Here is a 22,221-nt window from a genome sequence, read left to right as displayed (position 1 = left end):
ATTGCTTTGTGAATATGGTAACAAAATATGCGCCCCCCGCCCTTCCCCTCCCCAGTCCCTCACCCCAACCTCAGCAGGCCACGCCGCCCTCTCCAGTTCGTCCACGGCCGGATCAGTGTCAGCTACCGCCGGCCCCGTCCCGTCCTCGTCGGGGTCCGGGGGCAGGGAGAGAAAGGCCGAGGGCCACCAGGAGGCCGCCGGTGGGGCCCTGCCGCAGCCGGTGGCGTGCCACCCGACACCCACGGCGCTCCTGCCGCTCATTCTGCCCGCCGAGTCTTCGCACCCTGCGCCCCGCAAGCAAATCATCATGGGACGTCCCGGCACGGGTAAGGAATTCTCTTGCCTTTGTCATCCTGGACCTTGACGTACCTAGATCTACTTAGATGCCTCATTGAGCGAGAGACTGTACGAGTCCCGAGAGAAAGTTGTCGTTCCGGAGGAAGGTTCTAGTCCAGAGAGAAGTTTCTGGACCCAAAATAGATTTGAGGTGTACTCCATCTTATTTTGCGTCTTCTGTCTGCATTTGTGGTGGTTCTTATCGTTGCACTTGGCAATGGCTTCACTTGGTGCGATTATGAAACCAGCGGGTGCCTTTTGTTGTCCTGCGTATGTACTTTGCTGACATGTGATTCTATGGAGGCTCATTGTGTGAGATAAGAAAAGGGAGGTGTTAATCACTTACTGTCCAACCGTTGCCACGACAACCCTCCTCACATCCACTGTGGCCAAATGTAGACGTTGAAACTTTGAGTGCGCTTCCATGATTTTGTCTCATTGAGCGTCCATTTCTGTTTGTGGCATGTGAAAAGCACTTTGACAACACATCATGAGGATTTCATTCGTATTATTTAACTCTGGAAAACACTGTGGCTATTTTGGAAGGTAAATAGGAATTTCATAGTCATTCGAAGGGAAAACATGTTTTATGTTGTAGCTTGGTTGGATTTTATTTCAATTTCTAGGCAGAAATGATCTTAATTATGATGTAAATTTGGGAAAATACAGGTTTTCTGGATTATTATTGATTAATAATTCCATAGAATAATAGATTATCATGGTAACGTAGATTTCATTAGTTTTTGTCATACGATGCGGAAACGTATTTTAAATATGATTTCAAGTGGCTAAATCAGGTTGTCTTTATTTCATTCTTTTGGGAGAAAATTGGTTGGATTTTCAAGTTATCCTTAATAGGATTCAAAGTTGGCAAATTCAGGTTGTCATTTCCTTTATTCATCAAGTATTTTTTGCGTGCTTTCATTTAGAAAACAACCTTGAATATGATTAAAATGATTATTAAAGGAGAATGCCATTGCTTGGTTTGGATGGTAATTTGGCTTTGACATTTGTTTACAGATCATAGCTACAAATCCGGTTGTGTGAGGTTGAGTAAAAAGGTTTCAACTATTACTTGAACTATTCGTATTGGTCACACCACCCTGCTGGTTATTATTAATAATTATGTCCTTCGTCTGGTAGGATTTGCACGTATGCCGCCATGCGTAGTTTATGCGTGCGTGCCAGGGGTGTTGCCCTTTTACATTAGCGTGTGTGCGTGTAAGAGATAAGGAGTGTGACTCTCCACGGGTGAAAATATTGACAAGTCTAGACATGCAGCTCAGAGTGCAACAAGGACGTTGACGTACGCACGCACACAATCGGAGAGGGCGCAGAGTGTGTCTGATGACTATGAAAAAAAAAAAGGAGCTGTGGCGGTATGGCTGGCGTGTTGTCATGGTTACGTGCTTTCCACTGGAAGAATTAGCACACTAGCTGATTAGCCTAGCCCAAACGCCCTCGCACACGTCCTTGGCACGGCCGCCAGCCGCCTGCCTTTGGAGCGTAGCGTCGCCTCCGCTGTGCATATGAAAAGGAAAAAAAGGCAACCCCCGTTTATCGCCCGACTCACCCACGATCGGTAAAAACCCACGATACAGAGACCGTATGTAAAGGTTTCTTGATAGTTTTACTCCTCCAACGCACTTTAAACATATTCAAAACTTTTTCAAACACACTTATTTAATTTACGTGTTCCTGGTTGTCAAGGAACGAGACGTTCATAAGCTGAACATCACTTTGAGAAAACAAAACGGTTGTGTCAATAAGAGGCAAAGCATGCTTGCTTCCTGATGTTTAGTTGTCACTCCCAGCTGACGTTTGCTGTACAACTGGCACACAAAACCTAAAGACAATTCAATTGTACATTTAAACACTAAAATGTTCAAGCTATTTATGAAGTCTACTAGCGTAATTCAAACATAATGGGCAACACCATAGAGGGGCTAACAGACATTAGCATAGATTTTGTGCTAATTCTAAATAATTTCGTCTAGAGTCCAATAGCTTCATACAAACACCCGATGATCTCTTGCAGGTTCACCTACAGAAAGCTCGTTACAACTATTACTTCCTCGCGCGGGCCCGATCAAGCTGTTATGAGAGAGAGAGAGAGCGCTAACTTAGCATTAGCTGGGCGTGTAAGAGTCCTAAAGTGTCCTTTTTTCCAATTATTTGTTATCCTTTTTGTGGCAGCCCATCCTTCGTTATTTGCCGAAAAACCCACCTGTCTACTGTTTTTGTGTTCCGGCCATGTGGAATCGAAAAATATGATTTTGGTGCCATCTGGTGGTAACTTGCTACAAAGCAACTGAGGGGAGGACCTTCATTTAGTTAGGCCATAGCCTTGTCTAAGTGGCAAAGTGCTTTGCCGCCATCTTGTGGCATTTTAAGGCATTTACAAACTTTTTTGTATAGGTGTCAATTATTTGCAGATTTGTGCTATTTGCGACAGGACTCGGCCTCACGGTAATGCAAAACGACACAGACGGGCGAATGAAAATTAGCATAGATGTTAGGGTAATTATGACCCTTCAAATGACCCGTCCTGCTTCTTGCTCATAATTACGCTGCAGCTCTTGGAATGAAACCCGGCGCTACCCGGCATGTTGAAGCACAACGGGGTGCTTCACTGAAGGCGTGCAACTCAAAATTCCCACTTACCTGTATACTGTAAAAAAAGAAAGAAAAACGATCGCTTGAACATCGGCAACAAACTGCGATATTGCGTGCTTCACTGAATACGTGTAAAAACCAACATGAGGCGGCGGAGGCCCCGGGGCTGAGATTCCTCCTCAATCTAAATTTAGAGCAGCCGCATTGGCATCAGCAGGAAGTGAGGCGGCGGGTGGCGGCAAGGCGGCAGCGGCGCCGCTGCGCCACAACGTGCCGGCGCGTTGCTTTCGCTTGAACGCCGCACGAAGAGCCGCGCGTACGTTTTGGTCATCAACAACAATACAGTTCTGCTTCCAGCTGAAAATCTTCATCAAAAAGAAAAAAATGTCCTTTGTGGGGATCGATAGGTTTTCCGACAATTTTTTTTCTCTAACCTTGTGAGAATTAAGTTGTATTATTTCTTTTAAAAGTTGTAATATTACCCAAAATATATATATATATTTGAGAGAACTCTTATTTATTTTGAAAAAGTCTTCATGTCACAATAATAAAGTTGTATTATTTTCCCCGATGTAATATTACCGAGAAAAACAGGTATGTTTTTTCGAGATAAAAGTCGTACTTTTTTTTTAAAGATTTTTTTTGTTTTGGGGGAATCATAATGTTAGAAGAATAATTTTTTTTTCTCCACAAAACGGCAAAAAAAAAAAAAAAAAATAAATATATATATATATATATATATATATATATATATATATATATTTTTTTTTTTTTTACACTTAACACTTGTAGTTTTAAGTATTTTAAATAAATGCCATAATATTACAACACATTTCTGTAACGCTTATGATTATAATGTTTTGTATTTTTTCTTTCATTTTTTTCATGATGAAAGATTTTTATTTTATTTTTTTGGAAAATGTCATAATGTTTCAAGAATAAAGTTGTATTATTTTTCCCCCCAGAAGTTCTAATTTTACTGGAAAGTAAGATGTTGTTTTTCTTTCTAAGATTATTTTGGGGTGGCAGAAAGCCGTAATACTACAAGGATAAAATCACATTTTATTATACAAGACGTAATCTTGTGAGTATAATGTGTCTAAGGAAAATAAATTGTAATATTATGATGAAAAAAAGTTATTTTTTTCCAAATAAGTCAAAGATTTCATGAGAACAAAAGTGTTATTTGTTAAAAAAGAAGAATTTATTTTTTAATTGAAAGTCAAAAAGCGCACATAGACACAAGAACATCTTATTTTCCTCCCTCTTTTTTCCTCAGCCAAACCTGGGGCATACACACAGGTCCAAAAATATAAAAATGTTTTTGAAAGGTAAATGAAATGGGGGGGGGGGGCAACATCAAGTCGAACCAGATTGTGCTCAATGTACAGCAAAAATCACGCATGCGCGTGTAACAAGGCTCAGAAAATTCTTGTTCATCATTGGGAAAAGAAAACATTCACAATAATTATGTTATGTCAGGCAGTATCTTGAGTCAAATAATATTTATTTATTTTTTTGCACAAAGTCAGGATGTTACAAGAAGAAGTTCTTTTTTTCAGTCACGAAAGAGTCGGCCTTCGCTGTTCATCCCCATGCGACGTCTTCTTCGGTGACGTTTCCTTGTGTCAAAAAAAATGATGCGATGACGTGACGGCTCCCTCTTTTCTTGTGTGTCCGCCCTCGTGCAAACACGCACACGCCAGTGTGGACCAACGTGGAGCCTCGCTCTGTTCCCGTCTTCCCTTGGCACTCGCTCGTCCCCTTCCTGGAGCCCGGCCAATCGGGAGCGGCCGTCGACGGCCGGCAGATCGGCAGTCAAAGCCAAGGTAAAAGAAAAAAAGAATTCGTAATCATTTGCCAGAATTAAGTTGTATATTCTCTCAACATTTTTGGGGTAATTTATGAGGTTAAAGTTGTAATAATAAAACAATTTGAATGAAAATTAACTTTCAAAAATAGTAATTTACAGAGTAAAATTGTCATATTTCTTCCCGAGAAAGAGGCCAAAATATGAGTGTGAAATTGCATTGTTTTTCCAAGAATAAAAACTGGCTCTCCCAAAAATTGATGCAGTGGACCACCACTATTTGTGGGGAACAGAGACTCAAATATGCAAATAACGGAAGGCCATTATAATTGCCACTAAAACAAACAAATAAAGTGAATAAGCGTGGGATAGAGTGAAAGAAAAAAGATGAATAAGCGGGGGTTTCCACACAAAACAGTGAATGGGTCCCCCCCAAAAAAATCATCAAATAGGTGAATTTGCAAATACCGAACCGCGAATATGTGCGGGTCCACTGCAGATTTTGGTTTTTGTTTTTTTTCGAAAAAAGTGGTAATCTTATTGAATCTAATAAGGCTTACTTGTCAAAGAAAAACATATCTTAATCTTATGATAAAAGAGTGCTTCCACCAAAAAATTTTAAAATGATTATTATTATTTTTTTAAAGTGGTCATTTCGAGATAAGAATTATTATTACAAAATAGTCTTTTTTGTCGGAAGTTATGAGATTACATTTGTATTTTTCCCCAATACAAAAGTTGTAATGTTGTGTTTTTTTTTTTTTTTTTTTTCAAGAAAGAAGTTTGGAACAAAGCAGCTGGTCAATTAAAGCCAGAGTTAAAAAAATCCAATGTTTTTCTCCGATCCCAACACGAAGAACAATGTGGCCGTGTGTTGTTGTCATCGTTGCGATGTTTCAGAGCCTCGTTGCGGCGTGGCCCCGCTGGGCGACGGGCGTCCCCCCGACCCGGCGAGGGCGTCGCCCTCACGTCCGCCTCCGACCAATAACAACGGCGCCCCCGCCGAGGGGGGCGCGGCCGACAGCGAGACCGAGAGCGACGCCGACGACCCGTAAGTACCGAGCCGCCGGACCGCTCGGCCGACGGCGGTCGACCTCCCGTCATTGAAAGGGAGGCGTGCCAGAGACAACCGCGATATGGAGACGCCGTATTTAAAAAAAAAAAATAAATAAATAAATACATTTGAAATAAAATGATTCCTTCATGGGTTCATCCTTCCCACAAAAAAAAATGGCAATCTTAAAATAAAGATATTGTTTTTGCTTTTAAAACGTCTTACTACAAAAAGTCAAATTTTTGCCAGAAAAATAGTTTCAAGCGGTTATCTTGCAATAACGACAATGTAGTTTTTATGAGAACATTTCTAAAGTTGTAGTTTTGGGAGAAAATGTGGTGCTGGTTGTTTTTTCCCCAAAATGTCATAACATTACCAGAACAGAGTCATAAAAGTCATATCAGAACGATCCTGTTTTTTTTAGGTCATCTTTCACTCATAAAGTTCTACTTTTTGTGATCCTAGGAGAAAAGTTTCTTTTTTTTCTTTTTTGGAAAAAAAGTAGTAATTTACGAGAGTACATTTGAATTTGTTGAAAAACAAAAATCACAATAGTATAATTTTGTTTTTCAAGATAAAATGTTGTTCCCGCAAAAAAGTCATGTAATAAGAGAGCTATTTTCTTTCCTTGAAAAAGTGGTCATCTCAGAATATTTTTGGAGCAAAAAATATTTCAAAAAATGTTTTTGTTTTTTAAATAAATGTTTGTATCAATTATTATTACTTTTTGAGAGAGAAAGATTTAAAGGCCTCTTTTGAATGGTACTTTTTTATATTTTGAAACCAAAAATCAAATGTTTTTGTCTGCCTCGATGAATGTGCACACTCCATGAAGCGCGACTTGTCGTCGGGCTCACGGATGCTCTTCTTCTACACGCGCACACGCACAATTTGTGTTGTAAAATCGGCCTCCTCTGAGAGTGCCACTCAAATGGCGTGATTCGCCGTGCGCGCGCTACACACAAGCTGCTCGCTGATTGTTTTTTTTCTTTTCCACGCTGACTCAGACAGGCCGCCTGGCTTGTAGCGCGCACTCTCAAAGAAATTTTTCAGGCTCACCGCGCTCACAAAAGGTCGCCGCCATCGCCAGCGTCGTCGCGGACTTTCCAAGTCGACGCGTTTGCGCGAGCTTTGCGTTTTCAGCACGCGGTTCAACGGGACGGCTCGGGTGTCGTTCGTGTGTTGATTCAGTCGCTCGCGCTGGAGCGTCGCCATGGCTACATACGTTACATCAGTGGCCACTGCATTAGGTACACAGTCTAATGAGAGTCTGTGTGTGAAACATGAAGTTTTTAATACGCACAGTAATGCTCGGTTTTGATTGACATATTAGATTGGACCGATTGAAGTGTCCGGTGTGTTCGCATACACGATAGAGTGAGTACACAAAATGTGTGTTAACATAAATAAGTTTGTATTTTTCCGAGATGAAAGTCAGATTTTCTGAGAAACAAAAATGATTGCGACATGAGAAAAAAAATGCTATATTTTTTAACAAAAGTCAGCATCATATGATTTGTTGTATAGTATACAAAAAAAATATTTTTTTGAAATAAGGTCTTAAAAGCTGTGAGGTTACAGTTGTGTTTATCCTAGATAAAGTGGTGTATTTCTTTAAAAAAATCTTGGTATACTGTGTTTAATCATGCAATTATTGTTATTATTATTATTATCCCCACTGCAGCTTCTCCCCCGGCATGGCCGCCAACGACGAGTCGCCCTCGTGTGGCCCCACCAAGAGACGCACGCAGTCCCTCAGCGCCCTCCCCAAAGACGCGGACAGGAAGGTCGGTCCCTTGCATCAGCACAAAACTAGCAGCGAGCTTCAGTTAAGTTGCGTCAACCAAACAAATCAACTTAGGTGCTGTCATGTCCTCACATGTGGGCGAGGAAAGCCACATTTGCAGATGTTCAAAAAGATGACATGCAAATGTATTGTTCCTAAAAGTTAAATACAACTGAACTGCTGTGCTTAGCAAATCTACTGTACGGGATTCAAAAACAAAAACTAATTCAGCAAATTCTTTTGGGTACCACTAAAGGGAGCCTGAGTACCACTTTTTTTTACCCAGAATTAGCTGTATTATAATCTGTTTTAATCGGGGTCTGGAAAAAGTATGGCATTTTGAAATGTCCAATGTGTAGGCTGCGACGAATGATTATTTCGATCATGTCGATTTTTTGGGATAAATCGCATAAAGAATGTTTTTTTAATTTCCATTTCTTTATTCAAAATCAGGACATTACTTCAAATTATGAACACAAATTGATTATGATTCAATTAATGGTTTGGTCTGTAAAATGTCAAAGAAATGAGCAAAAATGCTGATCATTGTTTTAAGCAGATGTGTGCCAATTGTGATTCAAAACAAAGATAATTAGTCTGCTTTATGATGATAATGAATTGATTATAAATGTTTGAGAGGGTGAAATTCCGATGATTTGGAGAATTTGAAGGTAGCCACCTCGTTCACTGCCATTGACGGCTGTTGAATTCAAATATCCGTGTTAACATGAAGCGCTGGCAGTGAATGAAATGTATGGACGGGTTATCAAAATGAGTAGGAACCCCGATGCATACGTATGTATACATGTCCGCCCCTTTGACCAGAGGGAGAAAGAGCACATCCGCCGGCCCATGAACGCCTTCATGATCTTCAGCAAGCGCCACCGGGCCCTGGTCCACCAGCGCCACCCCAACCAGGACAACCGGACCGTCAGCAAGATCCTGGGCGAGTGGTGGTACGCGCTGGGCGCCAACGAGAAGCAGCAGTACCACGACTTGGCCTTCCAGGTCGGGACGCGGGCTAAACGTTTGAACGGCATTGCGTCACGCGGGCTATTTTTAGCACCGGTTGGCTTTAAATTTCACCTTTGCTCGATGTGATGTGGCCTTCGAAAGCAGAGTTCTGATTTCAGCCGATTTTTGTTCCCCCCTTTGTTTGTAGAGAAAAAGCCCAATGACATGACTCACAAGAGCGGATATCAGGGATTTAAACATTTTGCTCAAAAACACGTCACATCTTGTGTTTTGGGCTGACGAAAGCAAGGTTGAACTTTTTGGCCATGATTTCAAACAACACTGCTTATCGCCAAAAGAACACCATACCTACAGTCAAACACGCTGCTGTCAGCGTTTGAGCTCTGGGTTTCTGTGCTTGAGCTGAAACTGGAGCCTGAGGCAAGGTGGAGCTAAATAAAGAAAGAAAGAAAGAAATATACTCGGGGGTATTCACCCCCCCCCCCACGTTATTACCAAATCTCCCGATTGTATTGGTGAGGCTTTGAACGTTGTGGCGTTTGCAGGTGAAGGAGGCCCACTTCCGAGCGCATCCCGACTGGAAGTGGTGCAACAAGGACCGCAGGAAGTCCCTGTCCGACGGCCGCGGCGCCCCCAAGGACGCGCGGGAGAGGAGCGTGTCGGAAACTACAGGTGGCACTGAAGCAAAAAGCAAAACAGCACGCCGCCATATATTCTTGTCATTATTATATTTTATAGCTTCGCCCCTCCCCACATGCTTTCAACAAACGCGCCTGTTCTCACGCTCTCGCTGTCTCGCTGAAATGAGATATCACATCGCTTTGAGGAGGCGGAGCCTGCTTGCTTCAAGCTGTTTATTCGTCGCTCTCACATTTAAAGTTTACTGTAAAACGGGCACATAACACAAAATCATTCAACATTTCTTTTTATTTAAGCCGAATGTTCAACCAAACCACACGTATGCTAGCTTAATGCTAACATAATGTGAAACACCATAGATGTTACTTTAACACACACACAGACAGCGCAGCAACATATACAAGAAGAGCCACACAACAACACTCGCAATCATATATTTTCTCTGCTCTGGGCAACAATGAATGTTACTAGCGCTTAGTTGGGGACCTTCTCTGCCTCTTCTTCTTGCTGCTCATTACACTGCGTCTCCTCCTGTAGACCTCAGTGCTGCCACGCATGTTTTGGCCCAACATGGTACTACACTGAAGCTGCGCAACTCTACATTCTGATTCGCAGATTTAAAAAAAAAAAAAAAAAAAAAAAACAATCCCTTAACGCTGTATATTTTTATGGTCTCTTCCGTCTCCCCAGACTCGCATTCGGAGTCTCGGGCGCCGGAGGGCAAGGCGGCGAGCTCGCCGTGGACCGGCGGAGGCGAGCGCCAGGCGGGGGAGCCGTTCGACGGGCGGCGCCCCCGTCCCAGAGCGTTTTCCCACAGTGCCGTGCACAGCCTGGAGCGCCACGGAGACGGCCAGAAGGTGGGAGATCGTTACGACCGCTGCCGACGCGCCCGCGCGCGATTATCTAGCTCCCCCGCCGGAACCGAGCGTGAATGCGGGCGATGTAAACAAAGCCGGCGAGCGTGCCCCCACAGCCGCCGTGTGTCCTTCGCGCCGCTAAAAGAGAGCCTTTGTGTGTTCGTGAAACATCTTTGTGCTGTTCAATGCCTTTGAGTGTGCCAGACGGCCAAACCGCACGGGAGAAAGCGAGCTCGTCTCGGCGGCGACGAGTTCACGCCGCTGCTTTCACAAACACTGCATAAAGCGTACACCGAAATACAAACCCCAATTCCAATGAAGTTTGGACATTGTGTAAAACGTAAAAGAAATGAACATAAACGAGATCAACTCGACGACAATATATCGCTCTTACAAATATATATTAAAAAAAAAACATTCAGGAAAAAAGCTGTTGAAGCATATGAGATGTACTTGGAATATATATTCACTATATTTTTTGCAAATGAAGTTTGCGGTCAGATATAGAGGTGAAAATCGCGATACTTCGTAGACGATATCAACAGTGTCGCGATACAGTGACAACGTAAATAAGTGATGATATTGGGAGAAACGTAGCTACATTTCAAAGTATCACTTGTAGCACAAAAAAACATATTTGAACATAATAGACAATTCACTAGGGTTTGACGATATGGCCTTAAAAGAAACTATTGCTTATTTTCATTGTTTATTCCCCCCCCCCCCTTTTTCCTTAGAGAGAAAGCAAGTGAAATGATTTAAAACACAATTTTCTCTTTTAATCATTTCTCCTGATTCCAAGTTTTTTTTTTTTCAGCCTCAACTTGCATCAGCTTTCAGAAATAATAGAAATGAAATTGAGAAATCACTTTTTTTCCTTGCAGATGATGTAAAAAGAAGTGTTTCCATTTGGAGAAATGCACCTCATGATATTGATATCGTGTCGCGCCCTTGAGCGTCGGAGCTGCTGAACCTAATCGAGTTTCATTTCTTTGGATCAGGAGGACAGGTCCAGTTTTTTCCGCAGCCGGCCGCTGCTGCCGTACTCCCACCACCAGGGCGGCGCGAGCGAGGATGTCACCAGCGACGAGGAGCGCATGGTCATTTGTGAGGAAGAGGGGGACGACGATGTCATGGGTGCGTGCTCCTCGAGACCGTATTTCGAAATGAGAGTGATGAAATATTTCAAGGAATACGGCGCGTCGGGAAGGCATTCACGTGGCTTCACCTTTTCCACATTTGATGTCACAGACCCTGAGCCCAAAATGCATGACAGTAAATTAGACGTGTATATTTGGATATAATCAATATCTGACAATTGACAAAATGATTGCATTACAAATGATGTTATATGTTGTAATGCATTTGGTGCTTTTTGCCCGAGCTTGAAGTTTTACAATTCCAGCCACACTTACAGTTTTCCATATTTTCGTTCTTAGTGTCTGTCTTTTCACGATTGATCGTCCACTGTGAAAGTTCACAGGTAGAATTCCCCTTTTCCTCCATTCGCCATTGTTGTGCATTTTCCCGGAAATGACTTTCTTCTGGCTTCTTACACAATTTTTGTGCCGTTATCTCTGACCGCTGTTTTCAACTCGTTTTTGGGTGCGGAATCCAAAACCGATCTCAGTTTTTCTCTCTCCTGTCAAGTTTTTGAACAAAGGAAATATAGACCTATGTCAATAAAACCGTAAGATGGAATAATTACAAGCTTTGAAACCTAAAAAAAACAGCATAAAACAAAATGGAAATTACAACGGTACTGCCCATGGTTACAAGGTTAAGAGAAAGCCAGCGCAAATCCTCTTAATTCCTACTACGCTAGCTTTCTGTATGCAGATATTGATAGTAGCGACCTATTGGGAGCTGCACGCAACCTCTCACCTCAATTGTGGCTGCACAAACAAGTTGCCACGCAGCTGTAGATGAGTCCAATCGTAATCAGCTGGCAAGACGTCCTACGGCCAATCAGTGGAATTTTGCTTATCTGGAGGGTGAGCTGTGGAGAAAAAAAACTGGACGTGCTCGGAAAAAACTGGCCGCAATTTTGGAAATCGGCATAAAAATCGAACTCAACAGAATAGATTTTTTCAAATTGTTCCCCAGTGTTATCGGCCCAAATGTCAGTTGTACAATTTTGCCTCGACATGTGTTGGACAGCCCGAAAACATCAAAGGGATTTTAGGGGATTTTCTGAAAATGACAAAACCATGAAGTGGGAAACTTTTAAAACGTCCCATATGTGCGCGGGCATTCTGTTCCCCCGGAATGTGCGGTGCGCTGTTCGGCGGAGGGCACAGCTCCTCAAAGAAGACGCACAGCGCTCTCGCGTCGAGCTGTTGATTTGTCACTCGCAGTTGAAATTCACTGCAAAACTGAGGAAGAAAATTCTGGAATCATTGTATCTTAAAATTGCAAACAACATAGGTTAAGCTGAATGCTAACATATAACGGGCAACGGCATAGAGGCGCTAACAGAAATTAGCATCAACGTTATCTCACGTGTGTTCAGAGGACTCGTGTCCCGAAGGCTCCATTGACCTCAAGTGCAAGGAGAGAGTGACGGACAGCGACGAAGACGAGCCCGACGGCCAGGTACGCCTTTTTTTAGAGAGCGCACTGAAGCAAAACAACAGAGTGCTTCCCAAGCAGCCAAAAATGAAAACCGTTAAAGGCACAAAGAGATGGCGAAAAAAACATCGGATGAAGTGAGGCTGGGTTACAAATCGCACAGTCAGCGTTGACAACTTTTCCAACGCTTCGAGTCGACTCCATTCAGCGTTTAGCGACGAAAAGTCGACTCATTGCTCATCACGTGTTTTTGGAAACATCTCGTCGTCCGATCGAACAATTTACCGGCTTATATTCGACTGCACGTGAAATTGGGTCGCTAGACTGCGCTGAAAAATATCAATGACCTCATCGACTCGACTTTCATCAATCACATTGTAGTTGACCACAAAAAAAATCTTCAGTGTTCAAACTCGTCACTACTGTTCAAAAAGTTTGATGTCCTTTTTTTAAAAAAACGGAAAACACATTTTCATCACATTAACAATGTCTAGATAGTACTTCTGATCGATTGAATGAAAAAAATCATTGACGAAGACGGTGCTTTTTTTTTGCTAATTTTGTTAACTATAATCTGACGAAAACGGAGTCGATTAATCAATGACATCGTTGATATTTTCCAGCACAGTCTCCAACGGTTTTGATAAAAGGAAGACTTTCCAAGAGGAATCGCTTACTTTCTCATTATTTATCAAGTCTATATATATTTATGTTACTTCTGTAGCAGTTGATTGAATGCAAGTTAGTAATAAGAGAAAAAAACGCTTCAAAGCTTGCTTGGTATCTGGAGAAACAGCAATTCCCAAAAGGGGGGAGGAAATAAAGCAGAACTTGTTCTGTATAATGTCAGTGGCATTTGCGTTTTATTTAAGACAAAGGGGGAAAAAATATCCCAAATCAGGAAATGTCGATGTTATTTTAAAGCCATATTAGCGGTACAGCTCTAGCAGAAAGCATAATTGTGATGCGGCACGTACATACAAGTTCACGGAAACGCCGTTGAGACCAAATCAAGTATGAGATTCCATATTCAACTTTTGCTTTTGATCTCCATTTATTTCCTCGCCTCCAGCACGACTTCCAGCCACCGGCCCAATCGCCTCCCGACCAGCGGGACACGAAGACGGGCGCGGGTGCCGCGGAGGAGGACGGCAAGGGCGGCTCCGGGGGGGCGGCGGCCTCCCCGCCCGCGGGGAGCTCCGCACGTGCCGCCGAGGGCTACCCGCCTCAAGATAAGAAAGCCTCCACCCTGATTGGAGGCCAGCAGCCGCCAATCGCCGCAGGGGGCGGGTACTTGTCCTCTGCCTCTCCCGGCCCTGGCTTAGTTTTCGGGGGCTCCTCGCCCCACGCCCGGCCGCCCCCCCTCGCCGTAATCGGTCCCGCCGCCACCTCCTCCGTCGGCCCCGAGTACATCCTGGCGGCCCCCCGGAGCTCCTCCCCGCCTCAACTCGCCTACCGGCGAGCGGGCTCGCTGCCCGCTGACTCCCCCCCGTCGGCCGACGGCGCGCCACACCAGGGGACGGGAGTGACGGCTGTGGCAGGAAGCAGAGGTGAGGCCTTTCAAAATGCAATTATTTTCAAAGTACAGCAGTACCTCAACCTACGAACGTTTCGGGATATGAGCCGTCGCTCGGGCAGTTGTGTCCGTTCTTGTGTACACAGGGCACAAATATTATTTAGTTATTCTGCCACCAGAAGGAGCCACACAAAGTATTCAAATGATGAAACACAAACTGTTTAATTCTTAACACTCTTATGTAAAACACATATTTAAATTTTTCTTATTGAAAAGCACGTCACAAATTTTGTTGTTCTTGATGTTTTATTGGGGGCTGGGACTGATTAATGGCATTTTCATTCGCAAATGGGAATTGACAGCCACCCAAAAAGGCTGTAATTGCCTATAGAAGCCACAAGATGGCAGCAAAGTCTATGACCTGACTCACTCAAAAATGCGTGTGTGTGTGTGTATATATATATATATATATATATATATATATATTTACATGTTCTCCCCGTGCCTGCGTGGCTTTCTTCCTCAGTATTCCGATTTCCTCCCACATCCCAAAAACATGCGTGGTAGGTTGATTGAAGACTCTAAATTGTGTGTGTGTGTGTGTGTGTGTGTGTGTAGAATGCCGCCCCCGCCCACCCATGCCAATGCCTGAGTCACTCCAACTGCACGATTACCGTCGCCCACCTGTAACTCCGGTGTGGCCTCCATTCAAGTCTTCCTCTCTCCTCTCCCTTTCGTTCATCAGTTCAAGTGCAGCTGCAGAGTAAGATGCTGGTTCCCATGGCGACGGTCCAAGCCGGGTCCACGCCTCCACCTGCGCCCGTCGTCTCCTTGGTGGCGCCGCCTCTTCATGTGCACAATGGCCCCGCCGCAGGAAACAAGGTGGGCGTTTGCAAATGGAGACGCCACGACGTGGCCCACCGGACGTCTTCTGTGGTATTAAAGATTATAAAAAGGAGGGGGGGGGGGGGGGGGAAGCACAATAAGTGAGTGATATTGTTAAATGAACCTATTTATTAACACGTTAAAGGTAAAAGTAATAACGATGATGATAATAATTCAATATAAAAAGACACAAAAACTTACATATTTCAAATAAAGATAATACAAATATTTAAGTATATTTGGTAGTAGTAGTCGTATTATTCAAATTATCAACTTCCTTTATCGAAATTATTTATTTGACATTGATAATTGTATTGAATTATTATTTAAATTTCGAATATTGTATTCTTCATTTTATTTAAGAGTCATCGTTTAATGCAGGGTGCTAACTTGCGTTCAAGGGGCCACATTTGAGGTGGGATGAAAAAAAACAAACCTCTATATTCATTCTCATTTTTACATTGTAGTAATAAATTATTTAATTAGAATTAACCAATTATTTAAAAAATAAATATAAAAGTTTTTTTTTTGTAAAATTTGTGATTTTACCGAGATTTTTCATCTTATTATTCACAATAAATCAATTCACCTATTTTTTATTGGGATAAATGAATGAATATGTCAACCAGTTTTAGAAAAAAATGAATGCAACAAATATTGCAGCACTTTTGATCATGGAAAGGTTTGGTGGGCTGGAACATAACAAATGGAATATGCATCAATAAAGTGGCAAAAGAACAAACAGCATGAAACAGCTGAAATTTCCTGACATATTGTTGAACTAATATCTCCTAATATGTGTTGTACGTGATATAATGATGGCGAACATCGTTGTGGCAACTCTTGCCCGCGTCATCCTTGTCCACAGATGGTCCCGATCGCCCCCGTGCCGGTGGTCCCGAGCGGCGTTCGCGGCGCAGCGGTGCACCATGGGAGCCCCTTTCCCGTTTCCATGGCGACGGTGCTGCCTCCGGGCGCCGCACCCCCACAGACGCTTCTCCTGACCACGCCGCCCACCAGGTTAACCTCTTTATTTTGCCGCTACACCGCGGCAAATATGTGCCAGACTCGGCGGCGATATTGAGAGGCCATAATAATACGCGTTTGCACTGAAAGGCACAATTGCGAGTTAGCATAGTTAGCTGAGGAGAGTGCTAATAGATAGACGCTAACTCTCAGTCTCAGATTTGTTTGGCGATTTATGAGTAGAAATGACGTTATTCATTCATGACACATTTCTTCCAGTTGAGCTCAGTGCTGCCCAGAATTCGGTGGCACGAAGTGGTACTACACTTAAGGCGCAACTAAATTCATTTAAATTCGGACTTCCCCGCTTACTGTAAAACTCATCAATTAAAAATCTGCCATATAGCGGCTGCGTGAACATTGTTTATTGGTATGTTTTTTTTTAAAATTATTTTTTAAATGCAGGATCACCTACGTCCAGTCCAGTCCGGGCGTTACCACGGCGATGCCCCGACAAGCTCCAGTGCTGCCGGGCGCCGCCTATCTCTCGTCTCCCCTGACCACGTTAGGCTTCGCCGCCATCGCGCCCGCCGGGCACGCTCTGCTGGCTCCGGCGCTGACCGGCCAGAACCAGAACGCCAAGAGCGCCTCTGCCGCCAGCGTTGCCCGGCAGGTAAAGCACCAACACAGGATGAAAGAAAAAGTTAAAATGTCTGTTTAAGATATGTAAAATAGTTGAATTTAGGATTAAAATAATAAACGGGCTTTCACTTGTAGCGCTTCTCTACTTCCAAGGTACTCAAAGCAATTCTCTCCTCGTTCAGACAATTTTGGGTTCGCTATCTTGCTCAAGGACACTTCGGCAAGGTCACAAGAGGCAGAGGGTGGAACCCACAACCTTCGGGGTGGGAGACCACTACCCTACCACCTGAGTCGCGCCGCCCCAAATACTAATTCATTCGCATTGTTTGTTTTAGTAGCTATAATTAATTACAGTTATACAAAATAATCATTTCAATCAACTCAGTCAAAGCATTTCTATGTGTTAAATCAGAATCAGAATCAGAATCATCTTTATTTGCCAAGTATGTCCAAAACACACAAGGAATTTGTCTCCGGTAGTTGGAGCCGCTCTAGTACAACAAACAGTCAATTTACAGAACACTTTGGGGACATAAAGACATTGACAAAAAACAATTGTGCAAAAAGATGCAGAGTCCTCTAGCACTTAGAGAAGTTCGAACGACCAACATTGCAATAGTCCGGTGCAACGACCACCGTGCAAAGGGCGCCGAGACCTCAAGGAGTGCATGCGGCCTAAAGTGACGAGTAGTGCGATCATCTGGGACAATGTCGGTTGTGCAAATGTTACAGATACTCCTCAATCAGTGCGCAAATGGAGCAGATGCTACTCTGGCATGAGTGGCCAGTATATGCAAATAGTGCAGCATGGCGAGACAACTACAGTGAGTGCACAAGTAATACATAATTGGCCCCACAGAAATGTGACAACGAACTCAAGTCAAAAAATTGCCAGCTTGTTGTAATGGAATTATAGCAAATTGCAATTTTGCCACTAGATGGCCACAAGGGACTTTTTTCTATTAGATATTGTCTGTGAAAAAGAAGCTCCTCCATTAGCTTGAACATAGTTCCTTGGCACCAAGATGCCACAAGATGGTGTCAAAATAGTATTTAGGTACCATTTTACATTCAACTTTTATGTGGAATACATTTGAATTGGATCATCATCATTTTTTTTCTTCATTTTCCTATATTGCAGGGCAGTGTTAATGTTCAAACTGTTTCCCTCACCAGGTTCTTACCCCCGTGCACCCCACCGGGCCCGCTGCCCCGTCGGCGTCCGGCATGGTTGCCGTGACAACCGCGTCGCCCGCCGCTGACGTGGCGACGGAGGTTGAGATGAAGAAAGAGCTCAGCCAGACAGACGTCAAGGAGGAAGGAGATCAAGACGTCAAGGGGATCGCAGGTAGAACTAAATGACCCGCGATGCTCCGGTGCTCGAGTCGTCTGCCGTTACCCCGGCGATGTCGGCCCAATGTCGAGTTGGACGTCTTCTGTCCGTCTCTTGCAGAAAAACGAGAAGACGACCTCGGCGAGTTCGTCGAGGAGGAAAGTGTCAAGCGCGAAGCGGAGGAGGAAGAGGAGAGCAGGGATGAGAAACGACGAGGAAGAGACGAAGAGGCGAGATGAGTTGACATTTTCTTGCGTCCTTTTAACGCTTTCTTCCTACTGTTGGTGAAGTGATTATTCTCATTTTTTCTTTTCCATTCGCCCACCTGTTGTACTCTCAGGGAAAACACATATTTCAAAAATGGAAACTACAAATATTTGTCATTTAAATTTACATATTATATGAAATAGTGGTGCCTTGACTTACAAGTTTAACTGGCTCTGTGCCCACGCTCATAATTGCAAAACACTTATTTTATTTTCATTTTATTGTTGTTTTATTTTATTATTATTTATTTTTTTGTGTGTCCAAATTACAAAATCAAATACTATGAGCCATTCTATTCTCGTCGCAGGCCGGAGCTCATTGTGCTCGTCCGCCGCCGTCTTCGGGTTTGGAGCCGGCGGCTTCGTCCTCCAAGAGGATCAAGTTCCGACCTCCGCCGCTCAAAAAGACGCCCGATCTCCACGACAAGTGAGTGCGGAACTAAAAGCGGAGCGAGAGCCCTCTCGCGGCGGACGCTCACGCTCTCCTCGGCGCAGGCTTTTGTCGGAGACGTACTTCGAGGAGCGCTTCGCCGAGCTTCCCGAGTTCAACCCGGCGGAGGTGCTGCCCTCGCCCACCCTGCAGAGTCTGGCCACGTCGCCGCGAGCCATCCTGGGCAGCTACCGCAAGAGGCGGCGCAACTCCACGGGTACATCCGAAATTCTTTCGTTTGTGTGATCCCGCGCAATTTTCCTCTTTCCTTATTTCTCAGCCGATTCAAATCCTTCTCACACAAATTCAGGACGTTCCAAATTGTCCCACATTTTTCATTCAACATTTTACATGTTGACCGCCTTCCGCATTTCTCCACCAAGTCTCACCATTCCAACGTCAATGTAACCATTGATCACATTCCCCAACTTTTCATATTTTGACAATAAAAGTCTCCATTGAAGAGATATTTGAGATATTTACCTCCTCTTTCCACATTTTGTGACTATTTCAAGCCATTGCGCCTTCCAACTGTTAAGCTCACTCGGGACATCTTGGGAACTATTAATCCCATTCCTCAAATGTTCGCAATTTCACAGTAAAATTTCCAAATTAAGAACTATTTTACATATTTCCCTCCTCCTTGCACAATTCTCGACAGATGCAAACCGTTGCAGCTGCGGCTCACACGGCACAGCGGGCCAGCGTCAACTCTTCCGCATCGACGCGCAATTTCGACACAAACGATTGTGCTTTCTTTCCGCGGTTCTCCTCATGTTCCTCTGCGCCTTCGTCGGTCCATCAAGAGCTGGAGCCGGCCACGGAAGACCCCGGCTCGCCGAGGAGGAAGACTCGCCGCCTCTCCAGCTGCAGCTCGGAGCCCAACACCCCGAAAAGCGCCGCCAAGTGCGAGGGCGACATCTTCACCTTCGACAGAGCAGGTGGGACCGGCTGGGCGGGGCGGGGCGGCGCGACCGGCAAATCGCAGCTCAGCGCTCATCCTCGTTCCCGTCGTCGTGCCGGCAGGTACGGAGGGGGAGGATCTCCTCGGAGACCTGGACCGCGTGCCCTTCTCGTCCCTGCGTAGAACTCTGGACCAGCGGCGGGCGCTGGTCATGCAGCTCTTTCAGGAACACGGCTTCTTCCCCTCAGGTGAGCCGTTACTGAAGATACTGAAGACACTCGAAACTTTGTGCTGTGATAAAGTTGGAAAACTCACGCCTAAACGCACGAGGGTTAGAACTTCAACGAGTCCCTGTTAACAATATTCGGACCGTTGAAATGCACTTCCTTGTCATCTTAGAAGGACCTGGCCGTTAACTTGTTGTTTTCCAAACGGAATGTTGCCTAAAATTGTTTTCATCTGGTCCTCACTTTATAGAGAAGCGACCGTAAAATACGGCAAAACCCAGATGGCAGGAGGCAAGGCATTGCAAGAGACTAGTTGCATAGTAGGTGTGGTTTAGCCAAAAGCGAGAGTCTAGAAATAAGTCTTAAGTCAAGATTGTCACATTTTTGTCGGGATTTCTGCGGGTAGAGCATTCCAGAGTACTGGAGCCTGACTCGAGAACATGCCGAGTCCTCCGGCCGGGGAAGCGGTCCTCCTCAGATGTTGTTGCGGTCGGTCGATCCAGAACCCTCCGCGGCAACGGCCTCGCTTTGCTCATCGCCGCCTCCCCGAGCAAGACAGGAGGGAACAGTTCAGAGGAGAAGCGGCAGTAAAACAGGCCAAATCCAGATGTCAGGGGCTGAGGCGGGGCAAGAGACTAATGTGGTTTTAACCAGATGTGAGAGTATAAAAACAAGTCTTAAGTTAAGGTTCGAACATTTGTACCGAGGTAGCTGCTGTTAGAGCGGGAAGCCCATTCCAGAGTCCCGCAGCCCGAATAGAGAGCGCTCCAGAAGACGCTCAGAGAAAATCGATTCAAAAAAAAGTCATCCTGACAAATCGACTCAAATCGATCAAATGTTTGCTCACTTCCTTTCCTGCAGCTCAGGCCACGGCGGCCTTCCAGGCCCGCTACGCGGACACATTCCCCACCAAGGTGTGCCTGCAGTTGAAGATCCGAGAAGTCCGCCAGAAGATCATGCAGGCCGCCGCGCCGGGGGCCGCGGACGGCGGCGGTTTCTCGGTCGAGGCCCCGCAAAGCTCCTCCGCCTTCGACCCGTCGCCGCGGGAAGACGGAGGAGGAGCCGAACGACCCGACGACAAAGTAGGCCGGAACCTGGAGGAGCCCAAAAGCGGTTTCTAAGAAGTTTGGATGCAGCCGCTTCCCCTTAATCCGACCTGGGTGGGAAACACTCTCGTGGAAGGCGCTCTCATAACCCCAATATTCACAAACTGGAGGAAAACGTACGCTCAGGTTCGGCCTCGGCACATTTGTACAGTAGTTTGTCGTCGGGACGCAAACTCTGTGGTACGCGCGCGCGCACTTCTATATACACGTATGTACGTGTCACGGTGCAGATGTAATCTCCAGCATGACGCTGACACACACTTAGCAAATCAGACTGTTACTCTTGGATGGCAGCATCCGGAAGCCCACACACACGCGCGCACATAGAAAAGGCACTTTGTCACTTGTTATCGTGCAGATGCAGTTTAGCCGTCGCCAGCCCTCACTCGCCATCGACTTGACCTCGTCGTCCGGCCACTCCTCAGCACAGTGGGTCCGGACGCAAAACCACAACCCCGACGACCTCCGCTGATATTCCACGGCCCCTCGATGCTGCACACACACGCACGCACGCACGCACGCACACACACATGCACACACACACACGCGCAGTCAGTGCAGCGTGTGCGCCGTGACCAAGCCATGACCCCCCCCCCCCAGCACAGTTCGCTCAGCGATTGTAACGACAAAGTGAGAGATCTCTCCGTGATGCCGTCGTGACCAATCTTTGCACCTTCCCGTCGTATTCGTGTCGGAAACTGAACCGTCGTCCGATTGTGTGCGTGCTCGGAGCACCTCGGAAATCCTCAAGAGATTTCGTGTGACAGAAACTGGACGCCGGACGGAAGGTTGAATCCCAAAAAGTTCTTATGCAAAGCATCAAGAAGATGTCAGGCTCAACGACGCAGAGGCCAAACAATGAAGCGCACTTGTTGTCGGAATCTCCCCGTCGGATACGATGTCGCTTTCTCTGGTTTTCGTGGAAATGAGCAGTTGAAGCGTGGCCTGCTTTTCTCTCGTGGCTTGTGTTTCTTCTCCAGCATAAAGTCAAGAAAATCGCAACAACAAAAAACGACTTTGGACTTAGAACGGGGTGAGAGAACGTTATCCGTCCCCACCCCAACCGTGATTTTAAATGTACGAGCGGGAGGGGAGGTGTGGCCCCCCCTCGTCGTGTCTCTTTGTAAAATGTTGAAATCAGGTGTTTGCACAAACCGCGCGGCCCATCTCGTGTGAGAGCGCCGCAAGTTAAATCAGGAAAGTATTGTTTTTAGAGATTGTTTTAGTAGAGCAGACTATAACCTTGTTCCACGTGTTATCGATCACCTTTGATCCCTTGCTCGCCCCTCGCTGTACCTCTCT

At 45.1% G+C, this 22,221-nt stretch overlaps 1 protein-coding gene and 1 long non-coding RNA gene across 5 annotated transcripts in view; one reads left to right on the top strand and one right to left on the bottom strand.

Moving 5' to 3' along the window:
- cica (capicua transcriptional repressor a) overlaps nt 1–22,221 on the top strand; it is a 38,929-nt gene that overhangs the window by 15,042 nt on the left and 1,666 nt on the right. For 2 of the 4 annotated variants that reach the window (XM_061664109.1, XM_061664110.1), the window contains exons 3-22: nt 56–326; nt 4,659–4,781; nt 5,663–5,813; nt 7,501–7,603; nt 8,428–8,610; nt 9,123–9,249; nt 9,907–10,073; nt 11,075–11,210; nt 12,586–12,668; nt 13,717–14,194; nt 14,906–15,042; nt 15,914–16,065; nt 16,477–16,684; nt 17,830–18,001; nt 18,107–18,216; nt 18,561–18,679; nt 18,748–18,899; nt 19,489–19,623; nt 19,709–19,834; nt 20,675–22,221. The exon at nt 20,675–22,221 is cut by the window's right edge and continues 1,666 nt beyond it. In XM_061664109.1, the coding sequence (XP_061520093.1) occupies nt 56–326; nt 4,659–4,781; nt 5,663–5,813; nt 7,501–7,603; nt 8,428–8,610; nt 9,123–9,249; nt 9,907–10,073; nt 11,075–11,210; nt 12,586–12,668; nt 13,717–14,194; nt 14,906–15,042; nt 15,914–16,065; nt 16,477–16,684; nt 17,830–18,001; nt 18,107–18,216; nt 18,561–18,679; nt 18,748–18,899; nt 19,489–19,623; nt 19,709–19,834; nt 20,675–20,934 (3,393 nt within the window). In that variant the 3' untranslated portion in view covers nt 20,935–22,221. Of the gene's footprint in view, nt 1–55; nt 327–4,658; nt 4,782–5,662; nt 5,814–7,500; nt 7,604–8,427; nt 8,611–9,122; nt 9,250–9,906; nt 10,074–11,074; nt 11,211–12,585; nt 12,669–13,716; nt 14,195–14,905; nt 15,043–15,913; nt 16,066–16,476; nt 16,685–17,829; nt 18,002–18,106; nt 18,226–18,560; nt 18,680–18,747; nt 18,900–19,343; nt 19,624–19,708; nt 19,835–20,674 lie in introns of those variants that run through there. The other 2 variants (XR_009767228.1, XM_061664111.1) reach the window with 2 other exon arrangements.
- Nucleotides 10,870–12,050, bottom strand: LOC133395346 (uncharacterized). Its single transcript, XR_009767229.1, has 3 exons — nt 11,958–12,050; nt 11,489–11,715; nt 10,870–11,327 (listed from the first exon to the last, which is right to left on the bottom strand). It is a non-coding gene; the product is annotated as an uncharacterized LOC133395346 (long non-coding RNA).

The sequence above is a fragment of the Phycodurus eques genome, chromosome 20 (assembly GCF_024500275.1).
Source record: "Phycodurus eques isolate BA_2022a chromosome 20, UOR_Pequ_1.1, whole genome shotgun sequence".
NCBI lineage: Eukaryota > Metazoa > Chordata > Actinopteri > Syngnathiformes > Syngnathidae > Phycodurus > Phycodurus eques.
Note: the sequence above shows the minus strand (reverse complement) of the source record. Positions and strands in the feature narration are given on the sequence as shown.